Source organism: Lissotriton vulgaris, unplaced genomic scaffold, assembly GCF_964263255.1.
Source record: "Lissotriton vulgaris unplaced genomic scaffold, aLisVul1.2 SCAFFOLD_811, whole genome shotgun sequence".
NCBI lineage: Eukaryota > Metazoa > Chordata > Amphibia > Caudata > Salamandridae > Lissotriton > Lissotriton vulgaris.
The window spans coordinates 686,881-701,811 of NW_028252708.1; the positions used below are offsets into that span (position 1 = coordinate 686,881).

Sequence of the window (14,931 nt, forward strand, 5' to 3'; positions counted from 1 at the left end):
GATACCCGACTTCGTAAACTTTAATTTTATCTCATTTTTATAATTCCCCTTGATTTTCTCAGGGCTATTGAAATAGAAACCGAGTTCAATTTTATTCAGCATGTTACAAACATACGATAACCAGGGGATCTGTTTAGAATTATCTAAAGCCATACAATCAGTTATAATTTCTTTAGTTAGTTGCAAGTCCTCTGATTGCCAAATTTTACCCCATAAAAGTAAAGGGGACATACTGATTATATCAGATACGCTGACCATACCAATTTCATCATGACAAAAGGAGTTTGAGGTACTTTTAGGAACTGCCAAGACCCTTTTTATGAAGTTATTTTCTACCACCTGTATTGCGGCAGGCGTTTCAGTCCCCCACACCCCTGCCCCATAGGTGGCAATGGATAGGCACTTTGAGGTGTAAAGGGTTCTGAGGTGCATAATGTGTTTTTGCCCCAGTTTACTACAGAAGCGGAAGATCCCCTCTATAGCCCTTGTCATGTTCTGGGCTCGGACCTTCATTACCGGTGTCCAACTTAGTTTACTGTCAAACAGGTTACCAAGATAATTAAAGTTATCAACTTTCCCTATTGTGCGGCTGTTTACCTCGAACTTCCTAGTCGACGGCCCCTTTGGGCCACAGGACATTATAAAGGATTTCTCGAAGTTTACCTTTAAATCTAAATCAAGCATGAATTTGTTAAAAGCATTTAAGCACGTTTGCATGCTGTTGCCTGTTAGTGTCATTAGGACAGTATCGTCCGCATATGAAAGCATTGGAATGCTTTTACCATTAATTTTTGGGAAATCACAACCCTGGTTTAATAGGTATTGTTCTAAACCATTTGTGTAAACCAAGAAAAGGAAAGGCGCCAAGATACATCCTTGAAGTACTCCTTCCGTCGAAGGTATTGGCTTCGTTAGTTCCCCTCCCGGACCAAATCTAATGGACACATTTGTTGCTTCATGCAATCTACGGAGCAAGGTCACCAGGGGTTCCTCAAAGCCCATATCAGTCATCATCTTCCACAACTTACTCCTGCAGACTGTGTCGAAAGCACTTGTCAGGTCCATGAAGGCCAAATGAATAACAGATTTTTTGGCCTTCATATACTTGCCAAGGATCAGGGCCAAATTGAGACACTGCTCGTTTGTCCCCTTTCCGTGCCTAAAACCATATTGGGAGTCGACTAATAGGCCAACCGAATCAGCCCAACTTTCCAGTCTCGCCAGAATGACTCTGCCAAGAATTTTACAAGCAGCGTCTATCAAAGAAATTGGGCGGTAACAGCAGGGATCAGATCTGTTACCCTTCTTAAAAATTGGCACAACGGTTGCCTCTTTCCATGTGCCGGGGATGCGACCAACCACCACAGCTTTAAATACATTTAATAAGATGGGTGCCCACAGGCTAGTATTAGATTTAAAAAGATCAAGGGGAACAGCATCGGGCGGATAAGGGGGGCAATATAGTTATCCAGAACACTATAGACTATGAACAAGAGGTTTTATCTCAACTTAATGATACATATTATTATGAGACGGTGGCTTCTAACCCACTACAATTAATAATACCATTGATTAATGACAAACTGAAAACTTGGTGTGATAGATCATTGTTGGATTTTGACGAATATATGTATTTGAGGATTACATGCCCACGTTCTCCTTGTTTGTACTGCTTACCAAAAATCCATAAGAATAGGGAAAAGCCACCAGGTAGGCCCATTATTTCTGGTATTGAAGGGCCAACGGAGAAACTGTCACAGTTTATAGATATTTATTTGCGACCATTTGTTCACAACTTACCATCTCATATTGAGGACACCAGGCATGTTTTAAATTTAATGAATGATATTATTTGGGAGAATAGTATGATTCTAGTGTCATTGGATGTTGTCTCTCTGTATAGCAATATCGACCATGATTTGGGAATAGTAGCTACTGAGAGTTTTTTGAAGAAACGACCAGCTGAACAATATGACCATACTATGATGTTATTGGAGATGACCAGACTTGTCCTTGAGAATAACTACTTTCACTTTAAAGATAAGTGGTACAAACAGAGACATGGGACTGCGATGGGTTCCAGATTCGCTCCGTCTTTTGCCAACCTATTTATGGGTTGGTTTGAGGCAGAGTGGATCTGGGGCCCGAAGGGCAGCAAATGGATCAACCACCTATATTATTGGGCTTGATTCATAGATGACTGCTTGATGATTTGGAGGGGTACTGTAGAAGAATTACATGGGTTTTTTGAACATCTGAATAGTAACCAAGTACATATGACATTTACAACTGAATTTAGTTATGAAAGACTGATGTTTCTTGATGTGGAATTATTTATTAAAGATGATAAACTGTGTAGCAGGATGTACCGTAAAGCTACAAGTTGCAATGCAATATTGTCAGCAGAGAGTTGCCACCGATCATGTCAGATTAATTCCATCCCATATGGAGAAATGTTGAGAGCACATAGAAACTGCTCAGAGGATGTGGATTTTGAGAGTAACCTGGAGGATATGACCAGAAGGTTTAAAGCTCGAGGATATTCAGACAAGGTCATCAATACAGCCAGAAAAAGAGCCAGGAATATACCAAGACCAGATACATTGAGACCCAAACCGAGCTCGCCCAATAGAGAGGATGCCAATAGATTGGGGAGGCTGGCAACTAACTTTGGAGAAGGGAATCACCAGCTATTTGGTATTCTCAAGAAATATTGGCATTTGTTATTGAGTGATATTGATATTAGCATATGTTGAACGAGAGACCTAACATCACATATAGGAAGGGTACAACTCTTTCTAATAAGCTTTGTCCTAGTTACCTTAGCGTACCGGACAGACCTAATTAGCTTAGTCACCAACCACAGGGTTTTTACTATTGTGGGAACTGTAGCTCATGCAGATGGGCCGTCAGGAGGATTAAGGAATTCAATTATAACCATATGGGTACTTTTAAGATCAACTCACTTATCAATTGTGAGACTACGCATGTGGTCTATGTGATCGTCTGTTCGTGCACTAAGATTTATGTTGGTAGCACGACCAGGAGACTACGTGATAGGATGATAGAACATTTTAGGAGACTTAAAAATGGTGATACTAGGTATCCAATAGCTGTGCATTACGTGAGGACTCAGAACGATAGGATCAAGCACCAATTCCATCACCATGGCATAGATGTACTGAAAGCTGACAAAAGAGGTGGGGACAGGACACTACGATTGCGACGTAGGGAATGCATGTGTATTATGACATTGAGGGCCGTTGAAGATGGCCCCAATTTAGATTCGGAATTACAGTATTATCTAGGGCGTTGACTATAATGTATTTATTACAATGTGTGAAACTATTGTGGTAATACCCTTATATGACGAATGTTAAGTAATTTCACCCTCCTGAGATCCATACTGTATGATTACTGCAGATGCCGAGAAATATATAATTTTGTTGTAGCAATAACTTTCTAAATATATGTAATGGAAATGTGTACAGATTTGAGGAGATATTATGAATATAGTTGTTTTGTTATTAATGATGTATCTTCTTTGTGTCTGTGTAACCTTCACTCCTTGGTCTGGGGATCTATAGTTACTTATTTTTTTTACTTAACTTTGTTTGTGTCCTTCTCTATATAAATACTCTATTCTTAGCTCTACTTCATCTTGGTCTCCGCTTTATTTAGGAGTGATTTGGGGTGATACATATTTATCAAGGACGATTTGATGGAGCTGAATGCTTCTCTTTCACAGAATTGTCGATAGTACTAGGAATAGGGAGCAGGGTGACGTATGAGGAGACTCTCGGTTCGGGACTGCAGTTGGTTACTTAATCCTTGAACATCTCGGAATAATCGTTATAATATTCGTTTCTTTATTTTTGATAAGTTCCAAACAAAATAAAATTTTGGAGATGCAAATATACCCGGAAGGCTTACGGGGGGATACTTGGATTCTTTCTGCCGCCTTGACGCTTTGTCTCTTATACGGATATGAATCCTGTTAGCATTGGGGCTGAGACCATTGTAAGGGAGTAATATGACTCGTTGTCGTAGCCGGAACGGAGGAAGACTATTTTTTTCGAACAGTACAGACCATATACATAAAATGATAGGACTCAAGTATTAATATTTATAACTCTGGTGATATAAAGAGAGGAATTTGTGTTTTTTGTGAGTATTTGCACATTACAAGATGGCGCTAACTCACTAAACAGTATAAAAGGGCTTACAAATATGGCGACGAAGTTGCACGTCGAGACTGATAATGACGAGGATCTGTTACCACGGTGAGAGGGGGATGCTACTTATCTTGAAACTATAAATATGTGATATTGAGCGCATATTGACATGCGCTTTTTTCTTTTTCTTTTTCTCCCTCACTGTTTATGGGATAGGACATCTGGATGAAGAGGAATAGCGAGGTGAGTTGTAACTTGGTAATCCTAGTTACGACGTTTGGACCTATGCTCTGAGTGTGTGATTAATGATTTTTGTATTTATTAACTTCTTAGGTTATGATAAATTGAGGATATAACTTGAGGTAAGCGTCATGATTATGTAACTGTGATAAGAGTGCTGGGGACAACCTTTGGTGAGTTCAGTGAGAGTCTTACATGGATTTGGGTTGATCTTGGAATAGTGTTGTATAACACTTACTAGAGATATATGGAATCTTTAGCACCAAGTTTTGTTGAGGAGAAATTGGGCCATATGTTACGTGGCATCGATACTATGTAGCGGGGACAATAAGAGGAAGCATTGAAGTTTAGTTAGAGTAATTACTAACGTGACAAACTTCTGTTATTTAGATTACGAGAAGGACTAATTCTCTTCAAGAGGATGAAATGAATTTTCCATGTATTAATTACAATTAGAAAAGGTGAATATTGCCTTACTTTAAACATTTTTTGGGTTATAAGGTGTGCACAGTGGAGACCCTATGATCTCGGTGACGTTTTGGTTTCCCTTTCTCCATTTCTCTCGTAATTAATTTGATATTTTTTTGACCTAGTTACTATGGGTACACTTTCGTGGCTATTTTACTTTTGGACAAGTCACTTTCCTTTTCTTACTTTCAAGACTTACTTTTTAAAACAACCCCTTTTGGAACTATACAGTCCTGATATATATTTATTTGATGTTTATAATGCAGCTCTGATGAAGTCTTTGGCAAATGTGAAAAGCCAGACGAAACACGTGTTGACTGTTTTCTGAGTAGTAACTGTAGTAACTGTACTGATAATGTACTTTATAGTGTCTATTGCACCTATTGTAATTGTAATTGTAAATGTTGAATTGTATTTTAAACTGTGCTTTTATGGATTTTTGTAATCCGAATAAAGATTTTTGAATTGAATTGAGTATGTACTGAAGCTGTGGACACATCACGCAAGAAAATAAAGAAGATTTCTACTGGATCCTACTGCTTGTGGACATTTATTTTGGGTCCAGCTATCAATATGTTATTTGAATGAGTTATTGGACCAGGACTTGAGGAATGGATTCTGAGTGTTTGTGACCAGACACTTATGGTTACATTTCTGTGGTTATAATTGTTATAATTCTATTTGTATTCTCCATTGTGGTTGAAGTTGATTACCACTTAACTTTCTCTCTCTATATATATTGGAGCGCAGGTGAGATCTCCTATCTTCTCTAATGTGGCTTTTCTAAACAAGAACCCCTTGGAAGTGATGAGTGGGGCGAGGAGTGTGGGGTCACGCCGGGGTCAGTGGAGGCTTCCAAAGTATTAATGTTTACAAAAGTCTGGCCTCGAGGCGCTAGCAGAGGAAAGAGGCAAGATGGCGGCGGCTCTGGCATCCGCCCGAGTCCTTCCTCCATGTCTACCGCGGCGGCAGTGACGTCCGGACCCGCTGCTAGTCTCAGGCAGCGTCAGGCTCTGGAGCCCTGGGGGCGGGGCTCGGAAGGAGACGCTCAGAGGTAGTTGCCATAGAATACAAGGCAGCTTCCGGTATGACGCAGTGTTAGGAGGCGGGGCAAAGAGTGGGCGGGCTTCTGAGTCTTTGCTAGTTTGTGCACGGAGTTCCGCCTAGAGTCCGACGTCACACCTGTGTAGTCTGTCATTGGCGGAGAGTTCTTGTGCTTCGTGGAGGGCCTCCGCTTCATTGGACGCTTGGAGCACACGTCAGGGGTGGGCGGGGCCGGGCGCGCGCTGGCCTGGCGGCTGGAGTCAGTGGCGGTGGACGGTCGGCGGCTCCTGGGGATGCGGGAGTGAGCGGCACCGGGGACGGCCATGGAGCACGGGAGGGGCCCGCGGGCGGCGCTGCTGGTCTTGCTGGGTGAGTGAGGGGAGACCCGGGGCGAGAGTTGTGGGGAGGAGGGGGCTGCCCCCCCCCCTTGAAACACCAGGGGGGCGGGGCCTGAGGCAGCTGGGGGGGGGGGGATGCCGGACCCCCCTCCCCCATGGGTGCACAGAGGGGCAGTGTGTGCCCAGGTGTCTGCAGTGGAGGCAGGCTGGCACCACCACAGTGTGCATGGGGGTAGAGGAGGGGGGTGCAGTGAGACACAAGCTGGCACCAACACAGGGTGCATGGGGGGCACAGAGCCTGCAGGAGGCATCAGTGAGACAGGCTGGCACCAGCACAGGGTGCAGGGGGGCACTATTGAGGCTGGCACCAGCACAGGGGGCGCACTGGGTCTGCAGAAGCACATCACTGATACTCTGAGGCTGGCACTGCACCATTGTGCACAGGGGGGTGGTGCAGGGGGGGGGGCACAGGGTCTGCAGAAGGGCAAAAGTGAGACCCAGGCTGGCACCACCACAGGGTGCAGGAGGGCTCCAATGAGACATTGAGGCTGGCACTGCACCAATGTGCACGAGAGCAAGCACTGCACAGGCAGGGGGTGCACGGGGTCTGCTGGAGGGCATCAGTGAGACCCAGGCTGGCACCACCACAGTGTGCATGGGAGCAAGCACTGCAAAGGGGGTGATGCACGGGGTCTGCAGGAAGGCATCAGTGAGACACTGAGGCTGGCACCACCACAGGGTGCAGGAGGGCTCCAATGAGACATTGAGGCTGGCACTGCACCAATGTGCACGAGAGCAAGCACTGCACAGGCAGGGGGTGCACGGGGTCTGCTGGAGGGCATCAGTGAGACCCAGGCTGGCACCACCACAGTGTGCATGGGAGCAAGCACTGCAAAGGGGGTGATGCACGGGGTCTGCAGGAAGGCATCAGTGAGACACTGAGGCTGGCACCACCACAGGGTGCAGGAGGGCTCCAATGAGACATTGAGGCTGGCACTGCACCAATGTGCACGAGAGCAAGCACTGCACAGGCAGGGGGTGCACGGGGTCTGCTGGAGGGCATCAGTGAGACCCAGGCTGGCACCACCACAGTGTGCATGGGAGCAAGCACTGCAAAGGGGGTGATGCACGGGGTCTGCAGGAAGGCATCAGTGAGACACTGAGGCTGGCACCACCACAGGGTGCAGGAGGGCTCCAATGAGACATTGAGGCTGGCACTGCACCAATGTGCACGAGAGCAAGCACTGCACAGGCAGGGGGTGCACGGGGTCTGCTGGAGGGCATCAGTGAGACCCAGGCTGGCACCACCACAGTGTGCATGGGAGCAAGCACTGCAAAGGGGGTGATGCACGGGGTCTGCAGGAGGCATCAGTGAGACACTGAGGCTGGCACCATCACAGTGTGCACTGGAGAAGGCGCTGCAGGGGGGCACAGCTTGCTGTAGAATAGGCTGGACCTGCCCAGTGGGTCCATGCACAGGGGAGTGCAGTCAGTGGGCAGAGGCATGTGCCCTGGGCAGGGCGGAGGGGGCAGCTCCTCACCCGGGGGCACATGTGAAGGTGGTGCTGTGCAGTGACTGGCACTGCCAGTGCCATGAAGCGGGCAAAATGGGATGTAGGAAGGGGTAGTGAGTGCCAGGGGGTACAGAACTGGTGGCCAGAGTCCACACCCCGGGGTATACTTGGGGAAAGAGTGGCGTGGGGGTCTGTACTCAATGGTGTATGTGCAGGGGTGACTGCTGGTAGGGGAGGGACTGTCCAGGATTGCCCCGGTAGGAGTATGCCATGGAAGGAGTGTACCACAGATGGTGTCTCCAGACCCACGGAGAGTGGTGAAGTGTGGAGGTGCCTAGAGGGTCTGAGACCCTGAGCTGCCTCCCTCAGTGTGGAGGGGTGCACCATCTCCAGTCTTTAGGGGGGCTGTGAGATTGAGTGCTCGCATGCTGCTGACACAATCCTCCTCATCAGGAGCCGCCTGATACTCAGGTCTCACCGAGTGGCTGTGTGTTTGTGCGACCTTAGTATCTGAGATCCTCAAGTGTCATCTATTATTTTATTTTACCTGCTTTTGTTTCTCGTTTGTTTCTGCAACGTGTACATTTGTAATCTTCTCCTCATGTAATTTACTTGGTTCTATTGTGAAGCGCTTTGACACCTTTGGGTAAAGTCCGCGCTATATAAAAATGCCTTCAATAAGTAAGTGCCCTGAAGGTGATGTGTGGCGATATGTGACTCTCCCAGGTGATATTGTGGTGCATTGTGTTTGGGCCCTGCTTCATTGTGGAGGTTGCGGAGTTGGAGGGGCTCTTATTTGGAATAAACGCTGCTTGAAGATGCTTGCGCTCTGGGATATGTGGATCCAGTCAGAGGTTATTCTGGTATATTCATGGGTTTCCTATTTGATTTCCTTCTTAGATATTCCCCTGTTGAAGGCCCAGGTGCTGAAATGCATTAGGGATGGATTAATGCATCAATGTCATTGATTATGGGTGATTAATATTTATAATACACTTGGATTTGAGATTCAAGAATTATTGATCTTCTCTACTCGGATTTTGGATTTGTGAAATTAAAAGAAATGTATCTCGTATTATTAGTTTTGAAGAATTTATTGTTGGAACTTAGCTGTGCATCACAGCACCACATCATTCTCTGCCCAGGAAGACACCGACACGTTCGTGCAGGTGCGACCATCATTTGGTCCAGTCAGAGGCTCATGTCATTGAAAAGGTCACTGGTGTACTGTACACTTTCTTGTTTGATCCAAACTTCATTCATTTATTTATGTGGCAAGCACATTTATCACAATCTTTTATGAATAAGCTCACAGTGTATGTTTTCGTTATACAGAAGATTGACACTGATGTTGTTCAGAACACACCCTAAGGCTGTATTTGTTGCTCTGAATTGAATATTGTGTAAAACTGTCTGCTAGAGGGTCTATGCACCAAGATCCCATAAAACATGGGTACTCGCAAACATTTGCCCAGGGGCCTCAAAGTACTATCTGTGGTGTGACTGAGGGCTGCAGTGATGCCGGCAGCGTGATGGTAGTGGGTCTGAGTGGGTCCATGGTTGTGTAAGGAGGTCTAAAACATGTTAAATAAATGGGCAATTGTTTATTTGCAGGTTAATATATGCTTGCCTGTTTAACACTTCTTTTCTGAATATTAGTGCCCAGCTGCTAGACAGCTGCTCGTGCTGCTGTTCAACAGGGGGCTGCATGTAAAGGTCAAGAGGGGCGCACTTTGATAATCACTGCCATAGGATGTAAGGGTCCTAAATCTTTAGCACGTAGGGATGATTAACGCATCCATTAAGACCTGCACATTTCACAGCCCTGCGCCAATTTAGGAACAATACAATGGAGTAACCATCCTCCATCCACTTCTCAGCTGCCCCTCCTATCACTTGTTGGCCGTATCTCTCCTTTGACACTATACAGTGCTCCGCCACCTTTTGATTGGGTTTGCAATGTACATTTATCACACATGTGCTATGTAAACTGTGGCTCCTTGTGCCACGCCTGTGTATTTTGCACTACGTTGCAACAGCACCATTCAATGCATCGTAAGATTCCCAGTCCTATAACTCTGAGCTGACTGTGCATTATAATCGTACACAGCCCTGTACTCTTTGCAGTGCCCCTGACCTGTTGACACTGTGTAGCTTAATATCATAAGTCTCACTCAAAATCGTACAGGCTTGAGCACCAGATCTTCCTGTCCATTACCCAAACCCATCCTCTTCACTCATATTAAACGTAAACACCCCCTGTACTCTGTACAGTGCATTGTAAGCATGCACATCCCCTGTACATCTGTGCGGTGTATTGTAAACGTACACCGCCCCTGTACTTCTCTGCCGGTCGAGCAGAACGTTTGCAGCATCCCAGTCACTGCATCGTAGGCGTGCACAGACCCCGTAGTCTGTGCACCGCATTGAATGCATATTCGGCACAGTGGTCTCCAACCTTTTCTGTAATAAGAGCTATTCACTGTCATTGGAAATCATCCAGATATACTAACGTTGGTAATGTAATAGTGACCACCCCGTCCTGACAATTGTCGACTGTGATCACATCGGTGCACTAGGAAGGGTTTCGAGCCGTGATGTAAAAAAGGCTTTGACAATTTGAATTGAAATATTACATTGGTAATGCATAAAAGCCATAGCTGCAATCGCCCTGGTACAAAGATCAGAATATGAGTAATACATCTCTTCAACTCAAATAATACCTTTTAAATATGTTTTGAATTAAGGCAGTTTTTCTCTTAACATCAGCTTATCAGTTCTGAAAATGCACACATTCTAGGCTTGAATAAATGTATGTTCAGTTGACTGCTAGTTGGAGTTGCGTAGGCGATGGGGAGCTTCTCTGTTGTTGAGTTGGTCCAGTTTGTGTGAGGGGAGTTACAAGAGGGAGACTCGCAGGAAGGCTGTCTCTGCCGTTACACTGATATTAAACACCAGGTAAGCTTGACACTGCACGTTGGAAGACCCTGAGATAGTTCATGTTCTACTTCAAACTCTTCTAGTCTTTATTAGTTCCTCAGTTCGGGTATACATCTGTAGTTGAGCTTTGTCTGCCAGCACCACTTCCAAGTTTCGTCTGGCTACTTCATCCTTCATGAATGACTTTAGGATGTTAGTAGCAGCTGAGGGACACTGTGGGTGGTCCTTGAATCGATTCATGGTCACATCAGCGATGTAAGCCCAAGGTCAGGTCTTTGGCTCTGGGGGTAGATCTTGGGGCGAGTAGACTTGCGATGATGCTCCAATAAAGAAAGGAATTCATGCTTTCTTAAGCTGTTAGATTTTCCAAGTAGGCGACGATGGGTTTCATTAGCTTGAACTGTCACTAAACTAGGACCAATTAACCTCCATCTTTGCGATGTAGGTGTCCCATGTAGGGACCCCAGTTAAGGTTTTAATCTAGAATGATGCCACGGTGACTGTAGTTGTGTGTGCTCAATTTTGGTTGTTCTGGGAACCCAGTTGTAATGTAATGTAATTGTGCTTGTAAAGCGCATCATTCATCCTGGGAAGGATATCACGGCGCTAAGATTACTCGAGTCTGTGGCAAGATGGTACAGGAGTTTTAGGGGGATTTGTCAAGTTTGGGAAAGAGTAGGGTTTTCAGTTTTTTCCTGAAGGTGAGATAAGTCTGTGAGCCTAAGATCTATAGGCAAGTCATTCCAGATGTTCGCGGCCAGGTGGGAGAAGGAGCGACCGCTCATCCTGGTTCTCTTTACTCGAGAGGTGGATGCTCTTGCTGTATATTGTGAACGGAGATTCCGGTTGGGTACATAGAACTTGATCCTGTTTTTTAGAATGCTTGGGCCAGTGTTATGCAGTGACATATGTGTAATGCATAACATTTTGAAGGAGGCTCTTTGCCTTATTGGGAGCCAATGTAGAGTTCTCATACAAGTTTTAGCTTAGTCATACTTTTTTCTATTGCAGACTTCCTTTGCTGCCGCATTCTGGACTAGCTGCAGTTTTGTGAATAGGTAGTCTGCCATGCCAACGAATAGAGAGTTTGAATAGTCCAGTTTGCTTATCAGCAGTGACTGGACAGTTAATGTGTGGCTTTTCACCGCCGAACAACACAACCTTTCTCTCTTTGATGTTTTTATGGAGCTCACATGTGTAGTAGGGAGGAGGACGCAGCCATCTACAAAGGCTCGGAAAGCTATTAGTTCATTTTCTGTTTATTCCATTTATAGAGCGCATGGTGACCGGGATCCATCCCAGCTCTGGATGAGAGGTATCACCATGACAGGACAGAGAGGAACCAATAGAACACTAATCTATTTAAAGAGCAAGGTTTTGATCACTTTCCTGAAGCATAGTTCATTTCCTATAGGTCAGATGGGCAGAGGAAGGGAGTTCAAGAGCTTTGCTACATCAAAGCGAAAGCATCTACCACCCCTTCTATCTCTAAATTGATGTGTGTAGTAGGGAGGATGACGTAGGCATCTGTGTATGCTAGAAAAGGTATGGGTACATTGGTCTGTGTAGCAGTAAGGATGACGCAGCCAACTGCGTACACCAGAAAATGTATTAGTACATTGGTTTGTGTAGCAGCGAGGATGACGCAGCCAAGTGCGTACACCAGAAAAGGCATCGGTACATTGGCCTGTGTAGTAGTGAGGATGACGCAGTCATCTTCATAGCTAGGAAAGGTATTGGCACATTGGTCTGTGATGCAGTAAGGGTGATGCAGCCAACTGCATTGCTAGGGAAGGTATTGGTACATTGCTCTGTGTTTCAGTAAGGATGACACAGCCATCTGCATAGCTAGGAAAGGTATCAGTACATTGGTCTGTGAATAAGAGAGGGTGAGCAGGCCATCTGCGTATGCTAGAAAAGGTAGAATAGAATAGAAGAGGATTTATAGAGCGCATGGCTGCCCGGAGCGAACCAGCGCTAATGAGTGTGCTAGCGGAAGGAAGGAATTTTAAGGGAAGAGCCAGGTTTTCAGAAGTTTACGGAAGGAAAACAGATTGGGTTCAGAGCGGATGGCAAGGGGTAGGGAATTCCAGAGCTTGGGGGCGTTGTAGGAGAAGAGGCGACCCCCCCGAACATGCCCTCTTGATTCTGGGCGTGAAAGCCAAGTGAAGATGGGCAGACCGAAGGCTTATGGTGGTTTTGTAAGGAGTGATGATGTCTTTTAAGATGGGGGGGCCCCTGCCGTGGAGGATTTTGTGGGTGGTGCACAGGGTTTTGACATGTACTCTTTCCTGAATGGGGAGCCAGTGAAGCGACTTAGAAGCCTTGCTGCCGAATTCTGGACGACCTGGAGTTTGGCAATGACTGTTCTGGGGGCGCCCAGATACAGGGCATTGCCATAGTCCAGTCTGGATAGAATGAGGCTCTGAATTAATAGTTTCCTGGAGTCGCGGGTAGGAGAGGGAGAATTTTGCGGGTAGTTCGGAGAAGTCCAAAGCAGACCCCGACGGTTTTCCTGGCTTGGGTGTTAAACGTGAGGTCCTGGTCAAGCCATATTCCCAGGCTTTTTATGTCATGTTTTGGGATTGGCGCAGGACCCATACAGGCAGGCCACATCGTCTCTGGGGTAAAATGGGATTGATTGCCCAGTACCAAGATCTCGGTTTTATCACTATTCAGTTTGAGGTGGGATCTGTCCATCCAGCGGATAATGTCTTTGAGGCAGGAACAGAGGTCGGTGGGGGAGCGATCCAGCTGATTGAGTGAGACAGTGAGCTGGGTATCGTCTGCGTAGGTCACCAGTTTAACACCATGGGGGGTAACTATTTTCTCCAGGGGGGACATGTACACATTGAAGAGTGTAGGACTCAGGGATGAGCCCTGGGGGACTCAGTACATTGGTCTGTGTTGCAGTAAGGGTGACGCAGCCATCTGCATAGCTAGGAAAGGTATCGGTACACTGGTCTGTGAAGTAGAGAGGGTGACGCAGCCATCTGCGTACGTTAGGAGCCCTTCCGTGCTGTGTACACCGACCCAGCAGTCCTTGCAGAGTCCATTGTTGCAGTGTACCCAACCCCAGCAGCCCGTGCAGAGCCCACCGGTGCAGTGTGCACAACCCCAGCAGAGCACTATAGTGCAGTGTATACAACTCCAGGAGTCTGTTCAGAGCCCTTTGGTGCAGTGCACCCGTGGCAAATGCCTTTGGTGCAGTGTGCCCACGGCAGAGCCCCTTTGGTGCAGTGCGACTGCAGCCCTCGGCAGGGCCCCTTTGGCGCAGTGCGCCCGCAGCAGGGCCCCTTTGGTGCAGTGCGCCCACAACCCCTAGCAGGGCGCCTTTAGTGCAGTGTGCCCACAGCAGGGCCCCTTTGGTGCAGTGCGCCGATGGCCCCCGGCAAGGCCCCTTTGGTGCAGTGCGTCCAGCCCCCGGCTGAGCCCCTTTGGTATTGTGCGCCCATCCCTTGACAGTCCGTGCAGAGCCACTCATTGTTGCACCCTCCCCCTTAGGCTCACCATGGCCCTCTGTCAGGTCCCGGGAAGGCCCACTCCCTAACCCTAGCTCTGGGCACCCTGTCGTCACCCAGCCCTGGTGCTGTAAACCCCTGGCTCCATTTCCCGTCCATGATGGAGGCTGCTGCCTGCTCCCGGGGTCCAGTAAAACCAATTTCCGTGAAAGTTCCCTGTGTGTGGTGTGCGCTCCGTGGTTACATGCGCCCCCTCAAGCACATTTAATGTCCAGATGCTAAATTTCTTCCACATGTTTGTGGAGGCAGCTCCTGGGCAGCACGCCTGCTCCTGGGTTATGTTTCTTTTATAGTGAGATGCTGAGACCATGATGAGTTCTAGGAGCTACTAGTTGTAGTCTGCACCCCTTGGGGCAGGGCAGTCCATCTTGTTAATAATGATAGTAGTCTGCCCTCTGGGAGTCTGTCACACGACTTGCTACCTTGGGTGTCTGCATCAGGAAAGGGGACGCCCGGCTTCAGAGCGAGGAGCACCAGGCTTGTTGGGGTGACTCTCGCTCAGACAGGCCCCTGCGATACCGATCGTGACCCCTTAGTATGGGTCTGAAGGGCACAGTGTGAGCCAGAAAACCTGAAGTTAATCCTGGTTTCCCCACTTAACAAAATTGTGTGATCCCAAGCAATTGTTTTTTTAGGTCTCAACTAGGCAGCGCTTGCACCGTCTCTTCGAGATATGCTGTATTCAGGATAT

General features: G+C 46.9%; 1 protein-coding gene across 1 annotated transcript in view; it reads left to right on the forward strand.

Moving 5' to 3' along the window:
* Positions 1–6,161: 6,161 nt before the first annotated feature.
* Positions 6,162–14,931, forward strand: part of LOC147662072 (inactive tyrosine-protein kinase 7-like) — a gene marked incomplete at its 3' end in the record, with an annotated part of 203,250 nt that continues 194,480 nt past the window's right edge. The window contains exon 1 of the mRNA XM_086951135.1: positions 6,162–6,296. Coding sequence (XP_086807261.1) covers positions 6,251–6,296 — 46 coding nt within the window. The remainder of the gene's footprint in view (positions 6,297–14,931) is intronic.